General features: G+C 39.5%; 1 protein-coding gene across 7 annotated transcripts in view; it reads right to left on the bottom strand.

Moving 5' to 3' along the window:
- Window positions 1-23299, bottom strand: part of mta3 (metastasis associated 1 family, member 3) — a 236151-nt gene that overhangs the window by 48590 nt on the left and 164262 nt on the right. For 6 of the 7 annotated variants that reach the window (XM_048535934.2, XM_048535930.2, XM_048535931.2 and 3 more), the window contains exons 13-15: window positions 19356-19507; window positions 18187-18409; window positions 1578-1667 (exon numbers count right to left, since the gene is read on the bottom strand). In XM_048535934.2, coding sequence (XP_048391891.1) covers window positions 1578-1667; window positions 18187-18409; window positions 19356-19507 — 465 coding nt within the window. The remainder of the gene's footprint in view (window positions 1-1577; window positions 1668-18186; window positions 18410-19355; window positions 19508-23299) is intronic. The other variant, XM_048535936.2, reaches the window with a different exon arrangement.

Here is a 23299-nt window from a genome sequence, read left to right as displayed (position 1 = left end):
AGTTTGCCTAAGCTTACTTTTGTAGGGTAGTCTCCCCAACCAAGTGATCAGTCTAGTGAATATTTTCTTAAATAAGGAAACCAAAACTGGACACAGTACACCAGATGCAATCTAAACAAGCTGTTATACAAATGAAGCAAGACTTCACTATTCCTGTACTCAAGTCCTCTTGCATTAAAGGCCAAGTTTTGTTCACCTTCCTGATAGGTTGCAGGACCTGCATGTCAGCCTTCAGTGACTTATGAAAAAGGGCATCTGGGTCCCTTTGTAAATCTGCACTTTCCACCTCTTGCCAAGTAAGAAATACTCTGTGTAACTGTTTCTCCTGCCAAAGAGGATGACTTCACATTTTTTTCCACATTACACACCATCTGACATGCTCTAGCCCATCCACTTATATCATCTGCAATTTTGGAAAAATTACATTTGGTTCACACCTCCAATTCATTGATAGTGAACGCCTGGGCTCAAGCTCTCATCCTTGCAGCACCCTACTAGTCACAGCCTGCCAATGTGAAAATAAAACAATTTTCTGTCTTTTAACCCATCATTCATCCATATCAGTACATTATGTCTTCAGTTCAAGCGAATGGATTTTCTAACCAGCTTCCTGTGTAAGGCTTTATCAAAATCCGTCTGTAAATCTGAATATACCATATCCATTGGCTCTCCTTTATCAATTTCATTGGTAATATCTTCAAGAAATTCTAACACATTCATCAAACACTATTTCCTGTTCAGAAATCCATGCTGATGTGCCCATGCAAAGCATTATCAAACACATTGGGGCAGCACGGTGCCTCGTGGATAGCACCGCAGCCTCACAGCGCCAGGGACCTGGGTTCAATTCCTGCCTCGGGCAACTGTCTGTGTGGAGTTTGCACATTCTCCCCGTGTCTGCGTGGGCTTCCTCCGGGTGCTCCGGTTTCCTCCCATAGTCCGAAGATGTGCAGGTTAGGTGGATTGGCCATGCTAAATTGACCATAGTGTTCAGGGGTGTGTGGGTTATAGGAGGGATGGTTCTGGGTGGGATGCTTCAAGGGGTGGTGTGGACTTGTTGGGCCGAAAGGCCTGTTTCTACACTGTAGGGAATCTAATCTAATCTAAACATGTCTATTTATCCATTCATTTACAATAGATTGTAGAAATATCCTGTCTACTAATGGAGTGGTAATAACTGTTTCACTAATTTATCAATTATACCAATATATTAAGTTGTTCTAAATGGTTGCTTTGCCTGTTGGTGGGGAAAGGGGTTCAGGGGAGGGCAGTAGTTAATGGCCTTTCAACAAAAGTGCAAGACTATCCCAATCCATAGCAGTGGAATGCCAAAACTTGTGAAAATGAAAATACGCTTGAAAAATATCTTCTAAAATCCAAAATGGTCTTGCATGCTAAATTATTTTCATAATTACATACCTGAGAACAATCCATCAGGTTTTAATTTAAATAGTCTTTAGTTTCTTTAATAGTATTTGCATTATCATTCGAATTAGATAAGACTTGGCGATATTTCTGTTTGAATTTCTAAATCAGAAATCAAAATAAGCAGGAACCACTAAAACTTCTGCACTCACCAAGATATTTGATAATACTTGTTAGAGGCTTCCTCAAAGGAACTTTTATATTCAGTGGTCTTTTCACTGCCTCTGGAAATCTCACTGTACCTGCAGATGAAAGGGGAGACATCTAATGTACACGTATTGGCTACAAGAAGCCTAGATATTTTAGACAGTACCCTTCAAAGGAAACCTCTAGAACTTCCTGTCCATTTCTGAAATTTATACAATATTTAAATTCACAAAATAGTTAATTCCAATCCAAAATATTGCATTAAATACAATTAAAGGCAATTTAAGAATGATTATGAATGATAATGAATTGTGAGAAGCATATTCCATAAACAGGTTAATATGTTCACATTATTCGTCTTTCTACCACTGCTTATCCATTCAACTGAGCTTTAAACTAAAATGCCAAGTTACAACTCTTGCTATCACTATAATTTACTCACCTTCAACTATATTATCAGAATTAAAGCAGCAAAATTCTGAAATGTTTGGATGATGGTCAAGACATGTTAATTTATCTTTTAGATCACAATGGCAATATTATCACCAAAAATTCATCTGCTTAATTTTCCAAATCACGCATACAGTAAAGCAATACTGTATACAAAGTTCTCAAATTTAACCTTAACAGTCATGCTTGTTATTACCGACTATTTAGTACTGAGGAGAATGATTTAAAAAGATATACTTTTTTTAAAAAAACTGCACATTTCAACAGATGCTCCAAATCTTATTTTGCTCAAAATATAAGAAAGTCTTTGACTTGTTCCAAGAATAGCAGAGGTTTGTGTGTGCATAATAGCCAACATCATCACTTGGCCAAAATCACTGGTATAAATTAACTTAAAGTATCTGCCTAGAATACGTGCTTCTGCATTCGGGTTTGACCTCACAATCTTCTAATGTCAAGCGTGCTTTCAATGAGCCAAGGTGTCATTTAAAACTATTAGGAAATTGAGATCCCTGGTAATAGCCTCCATAGAATTACTTTGAAACTGCTCAAACATTATACTTTCATAAACTTTCTCATTTTTAAAAAAAACCTAAAATTCCTTTCCATTCGATGCATGTTTGATTCCTATAGTTTGGAATTTATAGAACATAGATTAGTACAGCACAGTACACCTTTCGGCCCACGATGTTGTGCCGACCTACATTTAGAAATCAGAGAGAACTTCACAAAGCTTTTCAAAAAGTTTAAAATACATTATAAGGAATGTTGATTTCTACCTAAAAAAAAAGCCAAGGATGTTTAGCAAGTGAGATTTTGTCATATCCATGCTGGCTGTAGCAAATAGGAGTACTGGCCTGCTCGGGTGTGTGCTAATGCTTCTATACACTGTCAATTTCCTATCTATTCAGCAGTGTCTTAAACTGTATGCCAATGACGTCTCATTTGGTTGTTCACATTCTTGATTAACTCTTATTCCAAGGTTATTTGATACTTTATATATGTTTTCCATTACTGAAGATTTTAAATGTATTCCCAAAATTGCTCTTGTACTCAAGAAAATTTCGTTTTCCATGTTTCATGTTAATCTATCTAATTTATATAAAACCTAACTCTAAGGCACTATCTAATCAAAAATTCTCCACAAATTCTATTCATTTTAGAATGACTATAATTAGAAATCATGAATACCCAATAAAACTGCTTATACTTTCGGCGGACCACTTCTCTCTGCTGGGCTCTACATCAATGATTAAAGTGCAAGCAAGATCCAAACCAATACTCAACATTTCTAAGATAGTGGGAACTGCCGATGCTGGAGAATCTGAGATAACAAGCTGTAGAGCTGAATGAACACAGCAGACCAAGCAGCAGAGGAGCAGGAAGGCTATTTTGGAAGACGGGTCCAGACCTGAAGTGACAGCTTTCCTGCTCCTCTGACACTGCTTGGCCTGCTGTGTTCATTCAGCACGACACCTTGTTATCTCATCATTTCTGTTCATTTCACAGTAGGTTCTCAGTAGGGCACTGCTTTCAGACAAATCCATTAATTTATCTCAGACTGCCAGAATATTAATTAAAGCAGCACTGAAAGCATTCTCAACATTAATACTAACAAAAATGATGGTGGTATTATTTGAGAAATTTTCAGCTTAATGTCACTTTCATCACACAAACTGGATATACATCATTTCAATACGTGACAAGATATCCGCACTCATTCAATTTTAACCTCTTATGCATCCCAAATTTAACCACTCACCTTATTGCAGCTGTGACTTTAGCTGCTAAGAACATAAGCTTTAGGATTCCCACTAAACTTTTATGCCTCCTTCAATATACTCCATACCATGATTTTGATCATCTCCTTAATATTTATAAGATAAATGTTGCATTGTAATACATCAAAGCAGAACCTTGGAAATATTTTACCAAATTAAAAGCATTAAATATGAGTGCTTATCATTAACTGGAGTTCTGAGGAAGGGCGAGTAGGCCCAAAACGTTGACTTTTGTTCTTCTCTACAGATGCTGCCAGACCTGCTGAGCTTTTTCAACGACTTCCGTTTTTGTTTCTGATTTATAGCATCTGTAGTTCTTCCAGGTTTTATTATAAATTAAATGTCTCAATGCTTCCATTTGCTTTTTTTTGAATAAAGCAATCAAAACATGAATTGGTAAATACACTGAAAGAAAAGGCAGTGTATGTGAATGCGTGGGATAAAGTCAAGCTTGTCAATTAATTAAACACTCTCATACCAGCATTTTCACTTCCTCAACATTTGTATGCAAAGTTCAGCACCTGAGTAGGAAATTACATCAGAAAGGGTTATTCAATGGTTTTGGTTGCCATCGCATCTGTGTGATGGCAAGAATGGGTTCTGCTCTGGTTAAATTCAGTTAGTTTACTATCAGCCAGCAATATTAATGAACATTGATCATTTGGCTTACCAGAGAACATTTATTATCTATGGAATCAAATCCCAATAATGCATAAACAAGTAAAATCTTTGGGGAAGAAACCAAAAGTAAGAAGCCCCCATTTCTGAAAGAGGGTGTAGACACGAAACGTCAACTTTCCTGCTGTGTTCATCCAGCTCTACACCTTGTTATTTCAGATTCTCCATCATCGGCAGTTCCTACTATCTCTCCCCAAAAGTAAAACATGCCCAGATTCAAATCCAAGTCATGGCCAAATTTATCTACTTTAGCAAATACCTAGGAAGACATAATAATAAAATAACTGGTTGATAAAGAAAGTCAACAGGCAACTAGTCCAGTAAATGGTGGAAAACACAACTCTCAAATGGTGAATGTAAGTGCAAGTAATACTGCTCTGTCTTTAACTTCACAGGAATAGTATCAAATCCATACTCACTCTCCAAAACGCACCCCACCCAGACTCACCTGACAAACCTATCCCTGTAACCCTGTCTTTTCCAAGGCTAATCCACCTAACCTACATATCTCTGGACACTACAGGCAATTTAGGATGACCAATCCAACTAACCCGGACATCTTTGGACTGTGTGAAGAAATCCACGCATACAAAAAATGTACAAACTCCATATAGACATTCGCCCAAGGCTGAAATTGAACCCGGGTCCTTGGCTCTGAAGCGCTGAACCCCGGCTGTGAGGCAGCAATGCTAACCACTGAGCTAGTGCTGTCTAAGGTTTCACAAATTTCTCGAAATCGCTACATTGCATTAATTTGTTTCATCACAGAAAGTTAAATCCACACATTTGTAACATTAAAAACCTTTTTAACAAGCTGGTATGTATTAATGACAATTGACCTAGAAACCACATTATCATTCCTATTGGTATATTGTATTGCAGCTTTGAAACAATTTGTAATTAAGTTTCGTTTCCAATCCTCCCACTGTACTAAAATAGCATATATTACAGTCACTAATTGCACACTGTGGCCAAGATGAACTAATGCTACTCATCCTGCCTGCAACCTTTGATACAGTTGGTCACTGCAGTGTCTAATAATGCCTCTCCAGCACTGGCCAACTAGGATTGCACTCACCTAGTTCAAGTTATCATTATCTAGTCATAACCAGGCCTCTATCGCCAAAACGTCAACACTAAACTCTAAAGTCTCCTCAGGATGTACCCTTTCATCTGGCCAATTTCTCATGCACACACTGCACCTCAGTAACATTGATAATGGGAACTGCAGATGCTGGAGAATCCAAGATAATGAAATGTGAGGCTGGATGAACACAGCAGGCCCAGCAGCATCTCAGGAGCCCTCTCTGATGAAGGGTCTAGGCCCGAAACGTCAGCTTTTGTGCTCCTGAGATGCTGCTGGGCCTGCTGTGTTCATCCAGCCTCACATTTCATTACCTCAGTAACATGTTGATGTTGGTTAGCTTGTCAAACTAGTTTGTTGTTCTGCACACATTTCGTTACTATGCTGGATAACACCCTCAGTGCAGCCTCCGATGAAGTGTTGGTGTGTTTTCCTGCCTGGTTTTTGAACTCTGGAGTCTGTCGATTGCCAGTCAAATTAGTGGCTTTCCTTATCCATGTGGATTGAGATGAGATGAGTGAGGCAACCACCAACTGGGGACAAAAAGACACGCCCAATACTCACTCATCCCAATCCACATGGATAAAGAGAACCACCAATCCAACTGGGGCAATACCAAGATCCTGGAACAAGCTAAGCAGAGACAGGCACAGGAATTCCTAGAAGCTTGGCACTCCACAAAGAAAGCCATTAATAAACACATAGAATGCAGCCCCATATACACTCCACCACGAAGAAAGTCCGGAGGTGAAGCAATCAACAGACTCCAGAGTTTAAAAATTAGGCAGGAAAACACATTCACGCTTCACCAGAGGCTGCACTGAGAATGTTACCCAGCATTGTAACGAAACTTCGGTGGAACAACAAACCAGCTCAGTAAGCCAACCATCCTCAACACCCATAACCCAAGCTACAAATCTACTCCAAAACCTTAGAGACCTCAGTAACATCCTAAATAAACACGTAAATGTCCTTTGGTATGCAGATGCCAACCTAGCACCATGCTCAATCTCACCAGTATTTCTAAATTGTCAAAAACATCTAGTATTAGAAGAGTAGAACATTCCAGCAATTAAATATTGGAGTGATGGAAGTTAATGACTTTGGCCTTGCCGGAAAATTTTGTTCCCTAATAAAAACATAGAAACTAGGAGCACTAGGAGGCAATGCAGCCCCTTGAGCCTCCGTCAACATGAAATATAATCATGGCTGATCTTACTTCGGCTCCAAATTCACTTTCCTGCCAAATCTCCAAAGCCTTTTAACACAATACTAATTAAAATTCTGTCTAACTCCTCAAAATTTTTCTGCCTCCAGCATTCACCACGTTCTGGGATAACAAATTCCAAAGAACCATAAATCTTTGCAAGTGGTACTTTCTCATGTTTTAAATATGCCACTTCTTTGCCTCCTTTGCCTACAATGACTACTTGTTCTAGTTTGCCACACAAAAGGAAACAACCATTCTAATTTGTCAATCCACTTTAGCATCTTATATATCTCAAACTGATCTTCTCTCATTTTTTTCTAAACTCTAGTAAGAATAGGATTAGCTGCTCAATCTCTCACTAAACAAGCCTTTCAGACAATTAATCAACTGAACCTTCTCTGAATTGACTCCAATGCAACTACATCCATCTTCCAGGGGACCAAACTGTATGTAATACTCCAAATGTGATCTAAACCAATGTCACAGGCAACTGGCCCACACTTCCCTACTTTTATATCCCATTCTTTTAGCAGTAAATGCCAAAATTCTGTTTGCCCTCCTTACCTGTTGTACAACATACTAACATTCTGTAATTCAGATGATTCTTCTCCACCGAAGCAATTTGAAGTTTCTCTCCACTTAGATAATAAGTTTTTTTATTTAAAAACTCTTCTGACCAAAATGGATATTTTAACATTAATCCACGTTAAACTCTTATGTGCCAAATTTTGGCCCATCCACCTAACCTTTCCATATCTATTTGTGAAGTTCTTATTTCATCATTGAAGCTTACTATCCCACCAACTTTAGCATCATTTGCAAAGGTGGCTATAGTACATTCTACCTCTGCATCCAAGTCATTAATGAAGATTGTAAATAGTTGGGGCCTGAGGATTGAGCCCAGTGGCACCCCACTAGTTACACCTTGCCAACCAGAGAAAGATACATTTGTCCGGACTCCCAGCTTCCTGTTGGTTATCCAATCTTCTAGGAGTTAATAATTAACCTCAGTCCCGAGTGATTTAGTTTACGTATTAACCCTTTGTGCTGTACCTTATCAAATGCCTTCTGGAAGTCCAGATATACTACACCTACAGGACCCCCATTATCTACATTGCTTGTTACATCTTTGTAGAATTATGGCAAATTAGTCAACTATAATTTACCCTTCATAAAACCATGGTGACGCTAATTAATTGCATTTTGACTTTCCAAATGTCCCACTGCTGGTTCCCGAAAACATTATTTCCTTCTGAGAAACTGTCTGAAGCTGAACCAGATTATTCCTAATTTTGTCATCACTAAAGCCATTCATTTCCACCTCCGTAAGTTTTCCTGACTCAGGAGGTGGGAATAACTGCCCTTGAAATTAAGATTACACAGGTTCAGTGATATCACAGGTCACAAGCAAAACTTGAGTCAAAGGGAAGCAGGCAGAACTCTGTGGTTGAAGTCATACCTATCACAAAAGAAGATTAGACTAAATTTTATTGTTACATGTACTCAAGTACAAGACGCTGAACAAATGCAAGAACATAACCCTTTGAACTGACATCAGAGCCACCAACGATGCAGATGCTACCACCACCAAAGTTGGCACACTCCAGGACCATCTTTCACCACGGGGCCCACACTTGCTGCCATCGCTGATGCCGCCAGTTCTTCCACAGTTGAGCTCTCCAAGGGTAATAGGTAAAAGAGAACCATAGAGACAAGTAGAAAGAGAAGATAAAAAAGTAGAAATAGGTGGAAGAATGAAGCAGTCCAAAAGCTGCTATTTTGCCATTGTCATCTTGGATTACACTCTCAACTTGAGTTGTGTTTTATACATGGTGGACCCAGTTGTAGTTTTTGGCGTTTGAGTCATTGCAGCTTCAGAACCTCTCTGCAGGAGTTCCCCAGGGTGGTGTTCTCGGCCCAATCTTCTTCAGTTGCATCATCAATGACCTTCCCTCTATAAGGTCAGAAATGGGGACATTCACTGATGCTTACTCAATGATCATGTCTTTGTATGTATTCTCCTGTTATAAACTGCCAAGATAACTGTGCTAGGGTCTTGAGCATTTTTTAACTTTAAATGACTCTACTGTTGATGGCTGTAACTTCAGCACTCTGAGTCCGAAATTCTGAAATCTCCTTCCTAAACCAACTCACATCACAATTCTCTTTCTTCCTTTAAAAAGCTTCTTAAAATTGACTCAGTAGTTATACAGGTTTGTGGAAGGCCAATAACAATGTTCAAAAAGTTAATCCAACACAATGCTGCAAAACAGGTTAACAACGTATTAGATTATGCTCAAAAATACGCATCGTGCTCACAGGGTGAGGGACTATGGAGGATATATGTATAAGGACAGCATGGGCATTCTTAGAGGTCATGGGCTGACACTGAGGTGGGTTCAGAGTGAGCAAGCACCTAGCTTCCTAAACAAAAAACAGAAAATAAGGTATTTCTTCTAATTAAATAAAATACTTTAAGATGAATTAGCTACTCAATCAACCCTAACCAGCCCTTCATTTTTAAAAGAAATCTTAACTAAGATTAGTCCTCAGATTATACAGTTCAGAACATATATCTTCTGTCATCAGGTCCTTACAAATTCCTTCCTTGCATCTCAAGCAAAATAAAAGTATCACTTCATTCACTTTCAGTGTTATCATTCTCCATCAGAACATATGGATGTAGTTTACGCATTTGCCTAGGAAGAAAACCATGCCTGACTTGAAAACAAGAAGGAACAGCATGAAGACAAGTCACCATTGCTTTTAAGAACAGCCTTAGATTACATCGAAATGAGATATGAAAATAACATTAGTGGTCAAGATATAAAGATCTTACTCTTGCAAGCAGCAAATGTTCACTGACTTTGACAGTGAGAACTGTACCTCCTTTGTTCATCTAGACACAAAGTTTTTCTTATCTAAACCATGCTTCTGTTTTGTCACTTCCAATTTCCATGTTGCCATCAAGTTTACTTCAACATAAACTGATTTCTTGAACTTTTACTTAGCCTGGAGGCAATGTATAAATTCAACATTTTATTTTGCAAAAACCAGGGGCTGAATCTTCCTCTGAGCTTAGAAGAATTCGATCTATTCAACTTTACAGCTCACAAACTATACACATGACCCACATATGACTTCACATGCAATTCTTATCCTTTCATACCAGGATTGGCTTCACAGTGCAGTTTACGAACCATAAACCATGAGTAGAGGGCTGTGGAGGGAGACCAATTAAAAAGCACACCTTGGTTCTCCAACAGAGAAGTCTGATTCTTAACAATGTAGTCATCATTTCCTTCACCTTCATTTCAGAATGTCCATATCTCCCTTAAGATTTTGTATGCATCTCCACAGCCACTTACCCAGTCTGCCCTAAGTATTCTGACTCTAAGCAATGCTAAAGACAATCCTCTGACCATCTTATAAAAGCCTTCTTATCATTGACACTGAGGCAGAAAAAAATGCATTCTGCCATGTTCAGTCAAAGTTTTGCAGTACAAAAAGAGGCCCTTCAGTCCATCATGTGCATGCCAGTCATGAAGCATGTATCTTCACGTGTCCCATGTTCCAGTATTTGGCCCACAGCCATGTATATCTGGAGATTCGAGTGATCTGCTAAAATACAACTTAAACACAGCAGACAGTATCAATCTTTTAGGCTGCGAGTTCCAGATACCTATCAATCTCTGGGCAAAAAAAAATCCTCAAATGTCCTCTAAACTTCCTGCCTTCTATCTAAAATCTATGACCATGGTCACTGATCTCTCTATTAGGGGAAACATTTTTTCTAATGTACACCCCATGCAATTTTATACAGTTTAATCAGGGTCCCCTTTGCAGAGATAATAGGAACTGCAGATGCTGGAGAATCTGAGATAACAAGGTGTAGAACTGGATGAACACAACAGGCCAAGCAGCATCAGAGGAGCAGGAAAGCTGACATTTTGGGCCTAGAACCTTCTCCAGAGATTTCTGAAGAATGGTCCTGACCCGAAACATCAGCTTTTCTGCTCCTCTGATGCTGCTTGGCCTGCTGTGTTCATTCAGCTCTACACCTTGTTATGTCCTATTCTATCACATTATTTTCAAGACATTCTGTGATGGCTTGTGCCTTTAAGAGTCACATGCTTTGAGCAAAGTCCTGCCCTTCACTCCTTAATATTTAACCAGCCATGGAGCGGGACCTGCCCCATGAAAAAGTTGGGGTAGCCATACAGACAAGTGGCGAGATGAAGGAAGAGACAGCGACTTCAACAGCTGCCACCTGTCTATCTGCAAATCCCATTTCCAACCAGTTTGATCAACCATGCCCTAGTTTTGAGCTACCATCTTGTTCCCATCCCCTGAAAATAAATCCTTGTAATAATGCTACAATCCGGTTCGCCTGTGTCAACAAACCAGAATAGCACACCAAAGACCCAATCTGTTATTACAGCTTCCTGAAATTGTCATCAACTCAGTTAAACGGGACAAGTGCTAAAACCTATACAAGGTCAGTGAAACTCAGTGAAGCACGGACAACAGCCACAGCGGTGAAAACTGTAGATCATTCTCTTCAAAGGAAAAAACATCTGATCAGGCACCTGGATGAGTATATGAACAGAAAGGGTTTAGAGGGATATGTACCAAATGCTGGCACATGGGACTAGCTAGATTGGGCTATCTGGTCGGCGTGGATGAGTGGACTGAAGGGTCTGTTTTTGTGCTGTATGCTTCTACAATTACAATTTCAAAGTAGAGTGCTCATCAACCAGAATGAGGAAAGCTGATTATTTCAAAATTAAAGCTAGGTTTTTAGATAAAGATCACCCAGAGAAAATTAAATCATATGTCAGCACAAGCTAACAGGACAATTTGAACATTTTATCATTCTACCAGAGCAAGTGGTAAAGGTGGGTACAATTACAAAGTTTAAAAGACATTTGGACAGGTACGTGAATAGGAATGGTATAGAGGGATATGTGCCAAATGCAAGCAAATGGAATAATTCAGTTTAGGAAACCTGGTTGTCATGGGTCAACCTACCTTTAACGGGTAGATCGCTGGGACGAATTACTGTGTTGAAAATACATTTGCATTATAGCAAAGCACCTAATGATGTTTAATGGCATGGAAATATTTTACACTTAGCTTTCCGGATGTTCTAGACTTCTTGACAGGCTTTCTACTTTCATGAACGGTCAGACCTGATATACTTATAAAGCACTTCCAAAACCCTGCATGGCTGGATGAAAATGGCGTAGGTGTACACACTGCATGCAAAGAATTCATGATCACTCCCCCCAAAAAGGACAAAGGAAATTGGCAGCAAGTCAGGAATTTGGAGTAAAATCAAATCTCCTCTCAAGAAAAAAGTGCAATCACATACCAAGATTATTTCCGAATCCTGACAAAAATGTGGCCCCAACAGTATAAGAAGACATCTTTTCCATTCTAAGACCAAGTGTACTTTTTTTATACCAAGGGGTATAAAAAATTATTTTAATATTCATCTCATCTTCATTACTCACATAGTGGGGGGCACAGATTCCCCCAGCTAACACACAAAAAACATGCATACTATTCCTATGGAACTCTTGTATCGACCATGAAGGTCCAGGTGTTCATTTTCGATGGTCTGGTGCTGACTTCAACTACGTGGATCCACAAATAGCGAATCAGCACATAAAACGGAAGTATATGCACAGACTCACAGCAGCCTTGCAAAATAATAATCCGGTAACAAAATATTTATCAAGTCTTCTGGGGGTTTACGTGCTTCCTTACAGAATATAGTTAATTTTAATACAAAAAGCAAGAAAATATTGTAACAATTGGGTTTGCCATCACCTGGACAGAGCCAACCCTTCCAGGTATATCTGAGGAACCGTCACCGGAACCGAAACATTAACTCTGTTTTTTCCTTTACAGATGCAGCCAGACCTGCTGAGGTTTTCCAGAAACTTTGTTTTTTTTGTCTTCCAGGTATATAACCTTTCATCAGAACTGAGAAAAGATGGAAATTTTATCTTTTGTGCAAGTGAAAAGGAGTGTTGGGGGGGGGGGGGAGGGGGGGGGGCGGGGACACACAAAAACACTCTGTAATCAGATAGAGGATAGGAGAAATTAACTAACTAAGGTTTACCAGTACAAACCTAACAAAATTGTATTTGGACAAGAAACAGAGGGAAAAAAAATCCAGGAGAGGTATGAATAGCAGGATGCCTTCCCAATGCAAATCAGCATTGGCTCTATCTCAAACACAAATAAAATTGCTGGAAAAGCTCAGCAGGTCTGGCAGCTTCTGTGAAGAAAAAAAAATTAAAGTTAACATTTCGGGTCTGAACTCAAAGGGTCACTGGACCCAAAACGTTGACACCTTTTCTTCACTGGTGCTGAGAGACCTGCTGAGCTTTTCCAGCAACTTTCTTTCTGTTCCTGATTTAAAGCATCTGCAGTTCTTTCGGTTTTTATTCAGGCTCTATCTCAAAGCTATCCAGGTCCCATTTCATCAGATAGGCTTTCAAACATTCACTATAAACCCAGTAACTGCCATAAGTACCTTTGACTACACTTACTCTCCTTGCTTCCTCAAGGGATCGATTCTATTGTCCCAGATTTTTTCATTTCTGCTGCATCTTTCTTTTTCCTCAACTGATGACATCCCTAAAACATGAATGACAAGGCCTTTGAATATAGCTATTTTATGCACTCCAGTCTTACCACTTCTAGACCATGGCAAGTTCGCTTTGTCCTCATCTTTAGCCTACCAGCCTCTGTATTAAATCAATCATCTGCCGTTTCTGTCACCACCAAATATATCTTTCACTTCCCTTTGGCAGTCCAAAGCAACCACATCGTTAACACCCCAATTAAATTGTCGAGTCATCCCTTCCTCTGGCACCTCTACACACAAGTGCAGGAAGCACAAGATTTGCACTTTTAATTCCCTACTTCTCATCATTCAAAATCCCAAAAACTTCTTGTATTCTTTCACTTTCTGTATTCGCTGCTCACTTCGTGATTTCTTCTAAATTGGGGAGATCAAAGCACCTTCCTGCCTTTTTGTCTGGACATCAAGTTACACAGAACATAGATTAGTACAGCATAGTACAGACTTATCGGCCCACGACGTTGTGCCGACCTATAATCCTACTCCAAGATCAAACTGACCTGCATACCCTTCATTTTACTATCACCCATGAGCCTAACCAAGAGTCGCTTAAATGTCCCTAATGTATCTGACTCTACTACCACCGGTGGCAGTGCATTCCATGCGCCCACCACTCTGTAAACAGCCTACCTCTGACATCTCCCCTATACCTTCCTCTAATCACTTTAAAATTATGCCTACTCGTAATAGTCTTTCCCGCCTGGGAAAAAGTCTCTGGCTATCCACTCTATCTGTGACTCTCATCATCTTGCTCCAGTGAGAAAAGCCCTAGTTCCCTCAAATCTTTCCTCATAGGACCTGCCCTCCAGTCCAGGCAGTATCCTGGAAAATGTCCTCTGCACCCACTCTAAATCTTCCACATCCTTCCTTATAATGAGGTGACCGGAATTGAACACAATATTCCAAGTGTGTTCTAACTAAGGTTTTATAGAGCTGCAGCATAACCTTGTGGCTCTTAAACTCAATTCCCCTGCCAATGAAAGCCAACACAACATACCCCTTCTTTACAGCCCTATCAACTTAAGTGGCAACTTTGAGGGATCAATGGACATGGACCCCAAGATCCCTCTATTCCTGCACACTGCCAAGAATCCTGCCATTAACCCTGTATTCTGCATTCAAATTCAACCTTCTACAATGAATCATTTCACACTTTTCCAGGCCAAATTCCATCTGCCATTTCTTCGCCCAGCTCTGCATCCTGCCAATGTCCCACTGCAACCTACAACAACCTTCCATACCAGCCACAACTCCACTGACCTTCGTGTCATCGGAAAGTTTACTAACCCTTCAACTTCCTCATCCAAATCATTTATTAAGATCACAAAGAGCAGAGGTCCCAGAACAGATCCCTGTGGAATACCACCAGACACCGAGCTCCAAGCTGAATACTTTGCATCTACTATCACCTTCTTTCTTCTATTGGACAGCCAATTCTGTTTCCAGACAGCCAAATTTCTGTGGATCCTATGTGTCCTTACTTTCTGAATGAGCCTGCCATGGGGAATGTAATCAAATGCCTTGCTAAAATCCATATACACCACATCCACTGCTCTACTTTCAATGTGTTTTGTCACATCCTCAAAGAATTCAATAAGGCTTGTGAGGCATGACCTGCACCACACAAAGCCATGCTTTCTCTAATCAAACTATGCTTTTCCAAATACTTATAAATATTATCTCTTAGAATCATCTCCACAAACTTGCCCACCAAAGACGACAGACAAACTGGTCTGTAATTCCCAGGTTTATCCCTATTCCCTTTCTTAAACAAGGGAATAACATTTGCCACCCTCCAATCATCTGGTACTACTCCAGTGGACAGTGAGGACACAAAGATCATCGCGAAAAGCGCAGCAAACTCTTCCCTTGCTTCCTGTAGTAACCTTAGGTATATCCCGTCAGGCTCAGAGGATTTATCTATCCTCATGTTCTTCTTAACTTCTAGCATATCCACCTCCCGAACATCAACAAGTTTCACAATTTTAGATGCATGAGTTCTCCTGCCATCTTATGTCTCCATCTTTTTAAATGACTTTCTTTTCTCATTTGTTTCTTAGTTACTTAAGGTATTCTGTCATTCACACATTCTCTAAAAATAATGTTCTTCTTTACTTATCCCATTCACACTTCCCATGTTAATTCTCTACGCTGCACCCACACAAATCTACAATCTTGGTTTGCTGCAGTGTTCCAATGAAGTGCAAACTAAGGTCAAGGAACAGTGCCTTCTCTTTCCACTGGGCACTCTAATACTTTTTGAACCCTATGTTGAGATTAGCAATTTTAATCATGGTCTCAAACCCCATTTTGTTTACTTTTCTCTGTCTTTTTTTCTCATTTGGTTCCTTTTAGCTTTCCCATAATTCACAAGCCTCAACACATACTTTTTCTTCACCCAACCAATTCCCACTCCCTTTTCTACTGCAAAATCTTATATAATTTACTTTCCTGTGTTCTCGACTTTATCGCAGACCATCTGTTTTGTTCTTCTCCCACCCAACCCCTTTCCAAACTTTGCTTAAAATATCATGCATTTCTAATATTTTCCAATTCCGGTGAAAGGTTACATCCTTTTAAAAGTTCACTCCATTTCTCCTTTCATAGATGATAACAAGCCTGTGAAAATTTTCTAGCATTTTCTTTTGATTGCACTTATAACTATTAAGCAGAAACTGGCAAAAGCAGATAGCAATTCCACTCACAAATCTTCACTGGTAGACCAGCAAATTTTGAGCAGATTGGTACTCACCTTTATCCATCTCCAAAAACAGTTGTACTAAAGTACGGAACTGGAAGGAAGAGATTGAGAAATACAATGCCTCTGTGGCACTTACTCTCTCTGCTCATCTCCCAGCTGTTGGAATATTGAAATATAGTCTACACAGCAGATTTTTTTAAAAATCTGATCATGGCAGATTTCTCTAAATGCCTGATAACAAAGTGTGGAGCTGGACGAACACAGCAGGCCAAGCAGCATCTTAGGAGCACAAAAGCTGACGGTTCGGGACAGGCCCTTCATCACCAAGGGTCTAGGTCCGAAACGTCTACTTTTGTGCTCCTAAGATGCTGCTTGGCCTGGTGTTCATCCAGCTCCACACTTTGTTATCTTGGATTCTCCAGCATCTGCAGTTCTAATTATGTCTTCTCTAAATGCCTGCCACTTTTACTCACCTAAATACATTGGAAAAGCAGCATTCCAATAAGTCACACCACTATTACCTTAATGAAATAATACACTGAATAAACTGCTGACATTTTGTACTTTCAATGCCTAATTAAACCATTCATTCTCACACATCTGCACAACAGTTTCAGTAAAGCTCATGAGTTCTTCTACAATTCAACCAATTCAGGAAATTTATGTCGAACTTTCCCACAATATGAAAAGCATCCTACAAACATCCATGTACTACTGAATTAATTGGCATTCAGCTGTGATATTACAAAATGTCAGCTTGTTCAAAATAATTACTTGCAAATCTCACTTCCAGTTCTTTCTACATTTCATAAATTGCTAATCAAGCAATCTCTGCATTGCAAGAGCAGTATGCTGTCAATCAGAGGCTTTTACAGATTATGGAACACTTATGAAGATGGTTTGTGATTATGTAAAAAAACAAGCTGCATGTAGCATTTTGAAAGGAATTATATAATTTACAACATGCACAAATGGAAAGAAATAAAACAAAGTATAGCTGCAAAAGGTGCAAATCATTTTCTACTAAAAGGAGTCAATACATTTACACCATCTGTGCTTGCTTTGCAACATTAAAGGGAGAGGTATTCCTTTTAGGATCGATGTTGGAAACATATTCCAGAAAACTGTTATGGTGAGTTCTTGTACTTAAAGATTCCATTAGAATTTTCATATTGAAAGGTAAACTGAATATTAGTTGCACAATATTCAGAATCCTCAAATCACTTTTAAGCAAAAATCATTACAAAAGCAATGGCAATTATTGTCATGTTTATTTTTTTCTGCTTACAAGTAGACAATTGCCAGTTTTATTTAATAAAATTTCTTATGTTTTCAAGTTATCTTAGCTTTGTGCAGTTCAATGAATTGCTTGGTTGCAGCTAAAGCAGCAGACGTGAAGCACAATATAATCAACCTAAAGAAAGAAGGTCTGCAAAAAATATCAATTTTGCAGCCCATTCAATTTGTTCTTAAGTTGTTTGCATTGTATCAAAATTGTTCTTATTTAAAATTATGCTGCAAGACTATATTACACTGTTTTCAGAAGTCAGAGTCTTTGTGAATTAGTATATTGTACATTGTTCAATAACTGATGTTTTTTCTTGTAGGCATACGGTTACTGGAAGGAACAAAAATTGCAATTGTTAGATATTAGATAAATTTTGTTAATTTATTATGGTTTTTAAACTAAGTATTGCAGAATTAATTAATTTCAAGGACTTGGAACCTATTTCATTTCAATGTTTTAAAACAAAAAACATTTTTCTGTTACAGATTGTTTATATAAATGTATTTTTAATCTTAATTAATTCCATTATCTTTCAATTATTCAAAAACTAATTTTATGAGATTTTACCTCTCCTTAAATTTTGAAGCAGACAGTCTTCCTTGAAGTTGTTCAGAGAATAACACAGATATAGAAAACATTTGAACAAATAAAAAAAACACACAAATAAATAATGTAGTAAGTCATAGGTATCATTTATTGCAAACATTAGGTCAGGGAATGGTGAAAGCATGAAACTCAAAGCTAGGAATTTAAAAAGTTCTTACATTCTGCCTTAATGGCAGCACAGTTAATTGGAACAAATGGCTTCCTTGCTGCCTGTTTCAGCCGCAGAATATCTCTGCAGACATGCCTGGCAAGTTTTGTAAGACGAGTTGTCTGCAGGAAGAAAGACTGACGGGTTTTCAAAGTAGATTTTGGACCATCGATGTGCATTGATACACCATGCCCAGGTTGACCATGATGAAAGACACTTTTTATGTGGGAGTCCTTTATAAAATAGAGAAAAAGAACACCTAATTAGTCACTAAATGCTTTGCATAGTGCAATATAAGTTCTGCAGAAACAGTAGGGCTGCATTTGTAAGTAAAATTCATGAAGTCAAATCCTTGGAATCCTTAAATCAAACCTCAAATGTACATAAGATTATAAAGTGCACGCCAAACAAATAAAATTTAGGAGGGACCAGACACTGAACACCTGTAATATTACCTTGCAAAATAACCTGCTGTCAAAACTCTCTTTATATTGTAGTGCTCTACTTTAATTTATTCCAGATCTAAGCCTGATTAATGTTGCTAGCGCACACTTCAACGGACCATGGGACAAACCTGACACAAAACTATATTCAAACTACAGATAATAGCAATTTCCTGGAAGCCTAAAATTTCACAGTGGCATCTACAACATCAGCAATCCATCTGAAATGTTTATAGCAATGTGAGTTGGCACCCAGTCTGACTTTAACTTTGTTTGAAGTTGGTTTCCTGTGCTTTTAATAAAACCTTGAGAAGATTACGCCATAATGGATTTTTGTACTATCTTACAAGTCACATAAAATGTGCCTTGATAAAAAGACTGTGATAAAAGATATACTTTCACAATTAAGAAGGGAACAATAAAAAAATTATGAATAGATCACAATGTTAAAATGGGTTTAGGTAACCAAGTTGAAGAGGCCTATTAGGTTAATTTGAAATCTTATTTATTTTAATCAGGTCACACTATTATCAGAAAGGACAGTAAGGAAAGGAATTTACTGCATAAAAATGAATAATTCCACTGCCAGAACTTAACAACAGGAACTACTTCTGGTACAAGGAAAACCAAACTAAGATGGTCCATTAATCATATTTGAACTCTGAAGTCTTAGGAGCTAATCACAAGTAAACACAAGTTCAAATTAAACAAGTTCAAATGTTCTGCTTTTTGTTACCGAAACATCATCTGTGGGTGACATTTTTTCTGCCTCTGCTCGAGTAGGCATCTTCAAACCACCGTACTTCTTCCAGTATGTCCAGCATGAAGCGCAAAGTCTACACTGCATATTTGGAGGCCCCCAGGAATACCACTGTTGGGACTGTGTGGCTGGAAAGAAGTGAAAAATACAAAGCAAAAGTTGCTGATTCCTATTAGGAGAAGCTTTAGATACTTCACACTAGACAACTATTTGCCTCTATTAACTATTAAACCTGTGAAATGAGAAATGCAATAACTGATATCATTCAACAAAAAAATTCAAATCCGTTGACATTTCTCTAATTTTTCCATTATTACATTCTAATGCGATTTATTTAACTACTTCCTTCGAATTGCATGAAGCTTAAAACCATTAAAAAGATATAGTCACTTTTAACTTGATATGGTTTCAAAATAATACATTCCTCTAACATCCAAAATACTGAAATCAGAGCTATATTTTAAGCTTATAAAGTTCCTTTTTGTTAACAAAATCCAGTGAAGGCAGGAAACATACAGTGTGTTCTTAATCATCTTAATTTATGACAATTAATCACAATGCTTTTCAAATTTGGCTTTCCTTAGATATTTGTCACCATCCTCCACAAAGACATTCAAGCTGTTATCGTCACCAACACGACCACCTGAGCTCAGTGAAAAGTGAGATCGAACGCAGCTCTATGTCATTATGCTAAACATTATTCTCCATTTCCTTGCTACAATACTTCAGCTCACCCCCAGCAAATTATCCTCAGGTGTGAAGATAACCTACAGAACCAAATCGTTCAACCTACACTGGGTTCAATTCAAAATCAATTCCAACTTCAGTCAGAGTATCAGTATGCTAACTGTCGTCATATGTATGCACAGCATGGACTCATTACAACAAACACCAACTTTTCTCAAAAGGACAAATACAAAATCACTAGAGATCAAAGCACTGGCATCTCCCGAATATGTCATTGTTCAAGCAAAACATTTAAATGTAGAGTTCAGCACTCATTCCATTTAGGGACTCATGTTTGTTGGTCAAATCATCAAATTGTTCATTCATCTAGCACCAAAATATCACAATAATCAAAGTTCAAGAGGAACCAGGGCTATGTACCATTGACCTTAAATGATGGACTCAGGGTTGGCATGTTTTATTGTGGGACCTGGTTGAAGAAGATCTTTGTCTTCTGAGTGTTTAATGAAAGTTTTAGTTTCTGAACTGTGGCTTCAACTGTGTTGAAGGGGTCAATAATGACCTGAAGCTCAATTTGAATTTGTATGCATCAACAATGGGGGCGGCTATCTCTTTATCCAATCATGTTTACCCATATTTCAGAGTTTCTGCCAATGACTTCTGCCAATTGGCTGAGCCAATTTGAATGAGGACATAATGAGTGGAATCCAGAATGAAGGTTTCATTTACCTTTTATTCCTTTCTAGACCACATTCTGCTTATCATTAAGCCTCTTTATGTCCATGTTATGACTTGCTTTCCAATCTATCTTGGTATCATCAGTAAATTTAGTAGCCATGCCTTCTGTTTTTTTCATTCTAACCAAGTTATATCTACTAGCCCAAAATAATGTTTCAATTTGAGATTCCAAAATCTCCCATACAATGCAGAAGATGGCCCTTTTCCTCATTTTATAATCACCCAACATGTGAATCTATGTTTGCATTTCCACACAATTCAGTTCTTTAGTCCCCAAACTGCTACCATCCATAACTGGTGTCACAATGCCAATGTTGTTATCTCTCCAGAGAATGTCATAAAGGAGTAGAATTTTTGCAAATCCCAACGCTATGAAAAAGGTTGCATTATGATTGCACTCAAAACTTTAAAAGTACTGTACAACCTTTGACCCAGAGCAACAACATTTGGAAAATATGTAACTTGATTAAAATATTTGTGGAACCTGTAAGTAGTTTTAGGAATATTTGAAGAGGACTTGTTTGCATCAATTGTAAAGGGGCCAATTATATTTTCTTGAACAACAATTCGAATCGGCATATTCAAAATGGTGATCTTTGACCTGGAAGTAGGAATGCTAAGGAAGAAATTAACATTCAGAAGTCAGTGGGCAAATACTAAGGAGAGATGCAACAGGGAACAACAAAGAAGGCACATTTACAAGAAAATAAAATGTGAGGCTGGATGAACACAGCAGGCCAAGCAGCATCTCAGGAGCACAAAAGCTGACGTTTCGGGCCTAGACCCTTCATCAGAGAGGGGGATGGGGAGAGGGAACTGGAATAAATAGGGAGAGAGGGGGAGGCGGACCGAAGATGGAGAGTAAAGAAGATAGGTGGAGAGAGTATAGGTGGGGAGGTAGGGAGGGGATAGGTCAGTCCAGGGAAGACGGACAGGTCAAGGAGGTGGGATGAGGTTAGTAGGTAGATGGGGGTGCGGCTTGGGGTGGGAGGAAGGGATGGGTGAGAGGAAGAACCAGTTAGGGAGGCAGAGACAGGTTGGACTGGTTTTGGGATGCAGTGGGTGGGGGGGGGAAGAGCTGGGCTGGTTGTGTGGTGCAGTGGGGGGAGGGGACGAACTGGGCTGGTTTAGGGATGCTGTAGGGGAAGTGGAGATTTTGAAACTGGTGAAGTCCACATTGATACCATATGGCTGCAGGGTTCCCAGGCGGAATATGAGTTGCTGTTCCTGCAACCTTCAGGTGGCATCATTGTGGCACTGCAGGAGGCCCATGATGGACATGTCATCTAGAGAACGGGAGCGGGAATGGAAATGGTTTGCGACTGGGAGGTGCAGTTGTTTGTTGCGAACTGAGCGGAGGTGTTCTGCAAAGCGGTCCCCAAGCCTCCGCTTGGTTTCCCCAATGTAGAGGAAGCCGCACAGGGTACAGTGGATGCAGTATACCACATTGGCAGATGTGCAGGTGAACCTCTGCTTAATGTGGAATGTCATCTTGGGGCCTGGGATAGGGGTGAGGGAGGAGGTGTGGGGGCAAGTGTAGCATTTCCTGCGGTTGCAGGGGAAGGTTCCGGGTGTGGCGGGGTTGGAGGGCAGTGTGGAGTGAACAAGGGAGTCGCGGAGAGAGTGGTCTCTCCGGAAAGCAGACAGGGGTGGGAATGGAAAAATGTCTTGGGTGGTGGGGTCGGATTGTAAATGGCGGAAGTGTCAGAGGATGATGCGTTGTATCTGGAGGTTGGTGGGGTGGTGTGTAGGAACGAGGGGGATCGTCTTAGGGCGGTTGTGGCGGGGGCGGGGTGTGAGGGATGTGTTGCAGGAAATACGGGAGACGCGGTCAAGGGCGTTCTCGAACACCGTGGGGGGAAAGTTGCGGTCCTTAAAGAACTTGGACATCTGGGATGTGCGGGCGTGGAATGCCTCATCGTGGGAGCAGATGCGGCGGAGGCGGAGGAATTGGGAATAGTGGATGGAATTTTTGCAGGAGGGTGGGTGGGAGGTGGTGTATTCTAGGTAGCTGTGGAAGTCGGTGGGCTTGAAATGGACATCAGTTACAAGCTGGTTGCCTGAGATGGAGACTGAGAGGTCCAGGAAGGCGAGGGATGTGCTGGAGACGGCCCAGGTGAACTGAAGGTAGGGGCTGTGTTTAATACAGATAAATTGGAGAGAAAGCATGACAAAGTGTTACAACAGAAATTGAGAGCTGGCTAACTTTACTGTGACCTTTCAGTTTTGTCAGAGCTGATTAAACTGCTTAAAGGGAGTTATTAAAGGGATTACAGTCTCTAAGGCAACTGCGCCATCAAGGTGGTCAAACACCAGGAAAGTTCTGTAAGGGTGTGCCATTCAGGCGACAACAGTATTTGGGAACTTCAAATAGACTGTGGTTGTTAGTAATTACAGCTTGACAGCCAAATAGATTGAGTAGGAAAGACAGATCCAAATTACTGGAGAAGACAACTTTGGAAAAAATTATGCCACATGTCTAGAGGGAATATCAC

This window comes from Stegostoma tigrinum, chromosome 9, assembly GCF_030684315.1.
Source record: "Stegostoma tigrinum isolate sSteTig4 chromosome 9, sSteTig4.hap1, whole genome shotgun sequence".
NCBI classification, from domain to species: Eukaryota; Metazoa; Chordata; class Chondrichthyes; order Orectolobiformes; family Stegostomatidae; genus Stegostoma; species Stegostoma tigrinum.
Note: the sequence above shows the minus strand (reverse complement) of the source record. Positions and strands in the feature narration are given on the sequence as shown.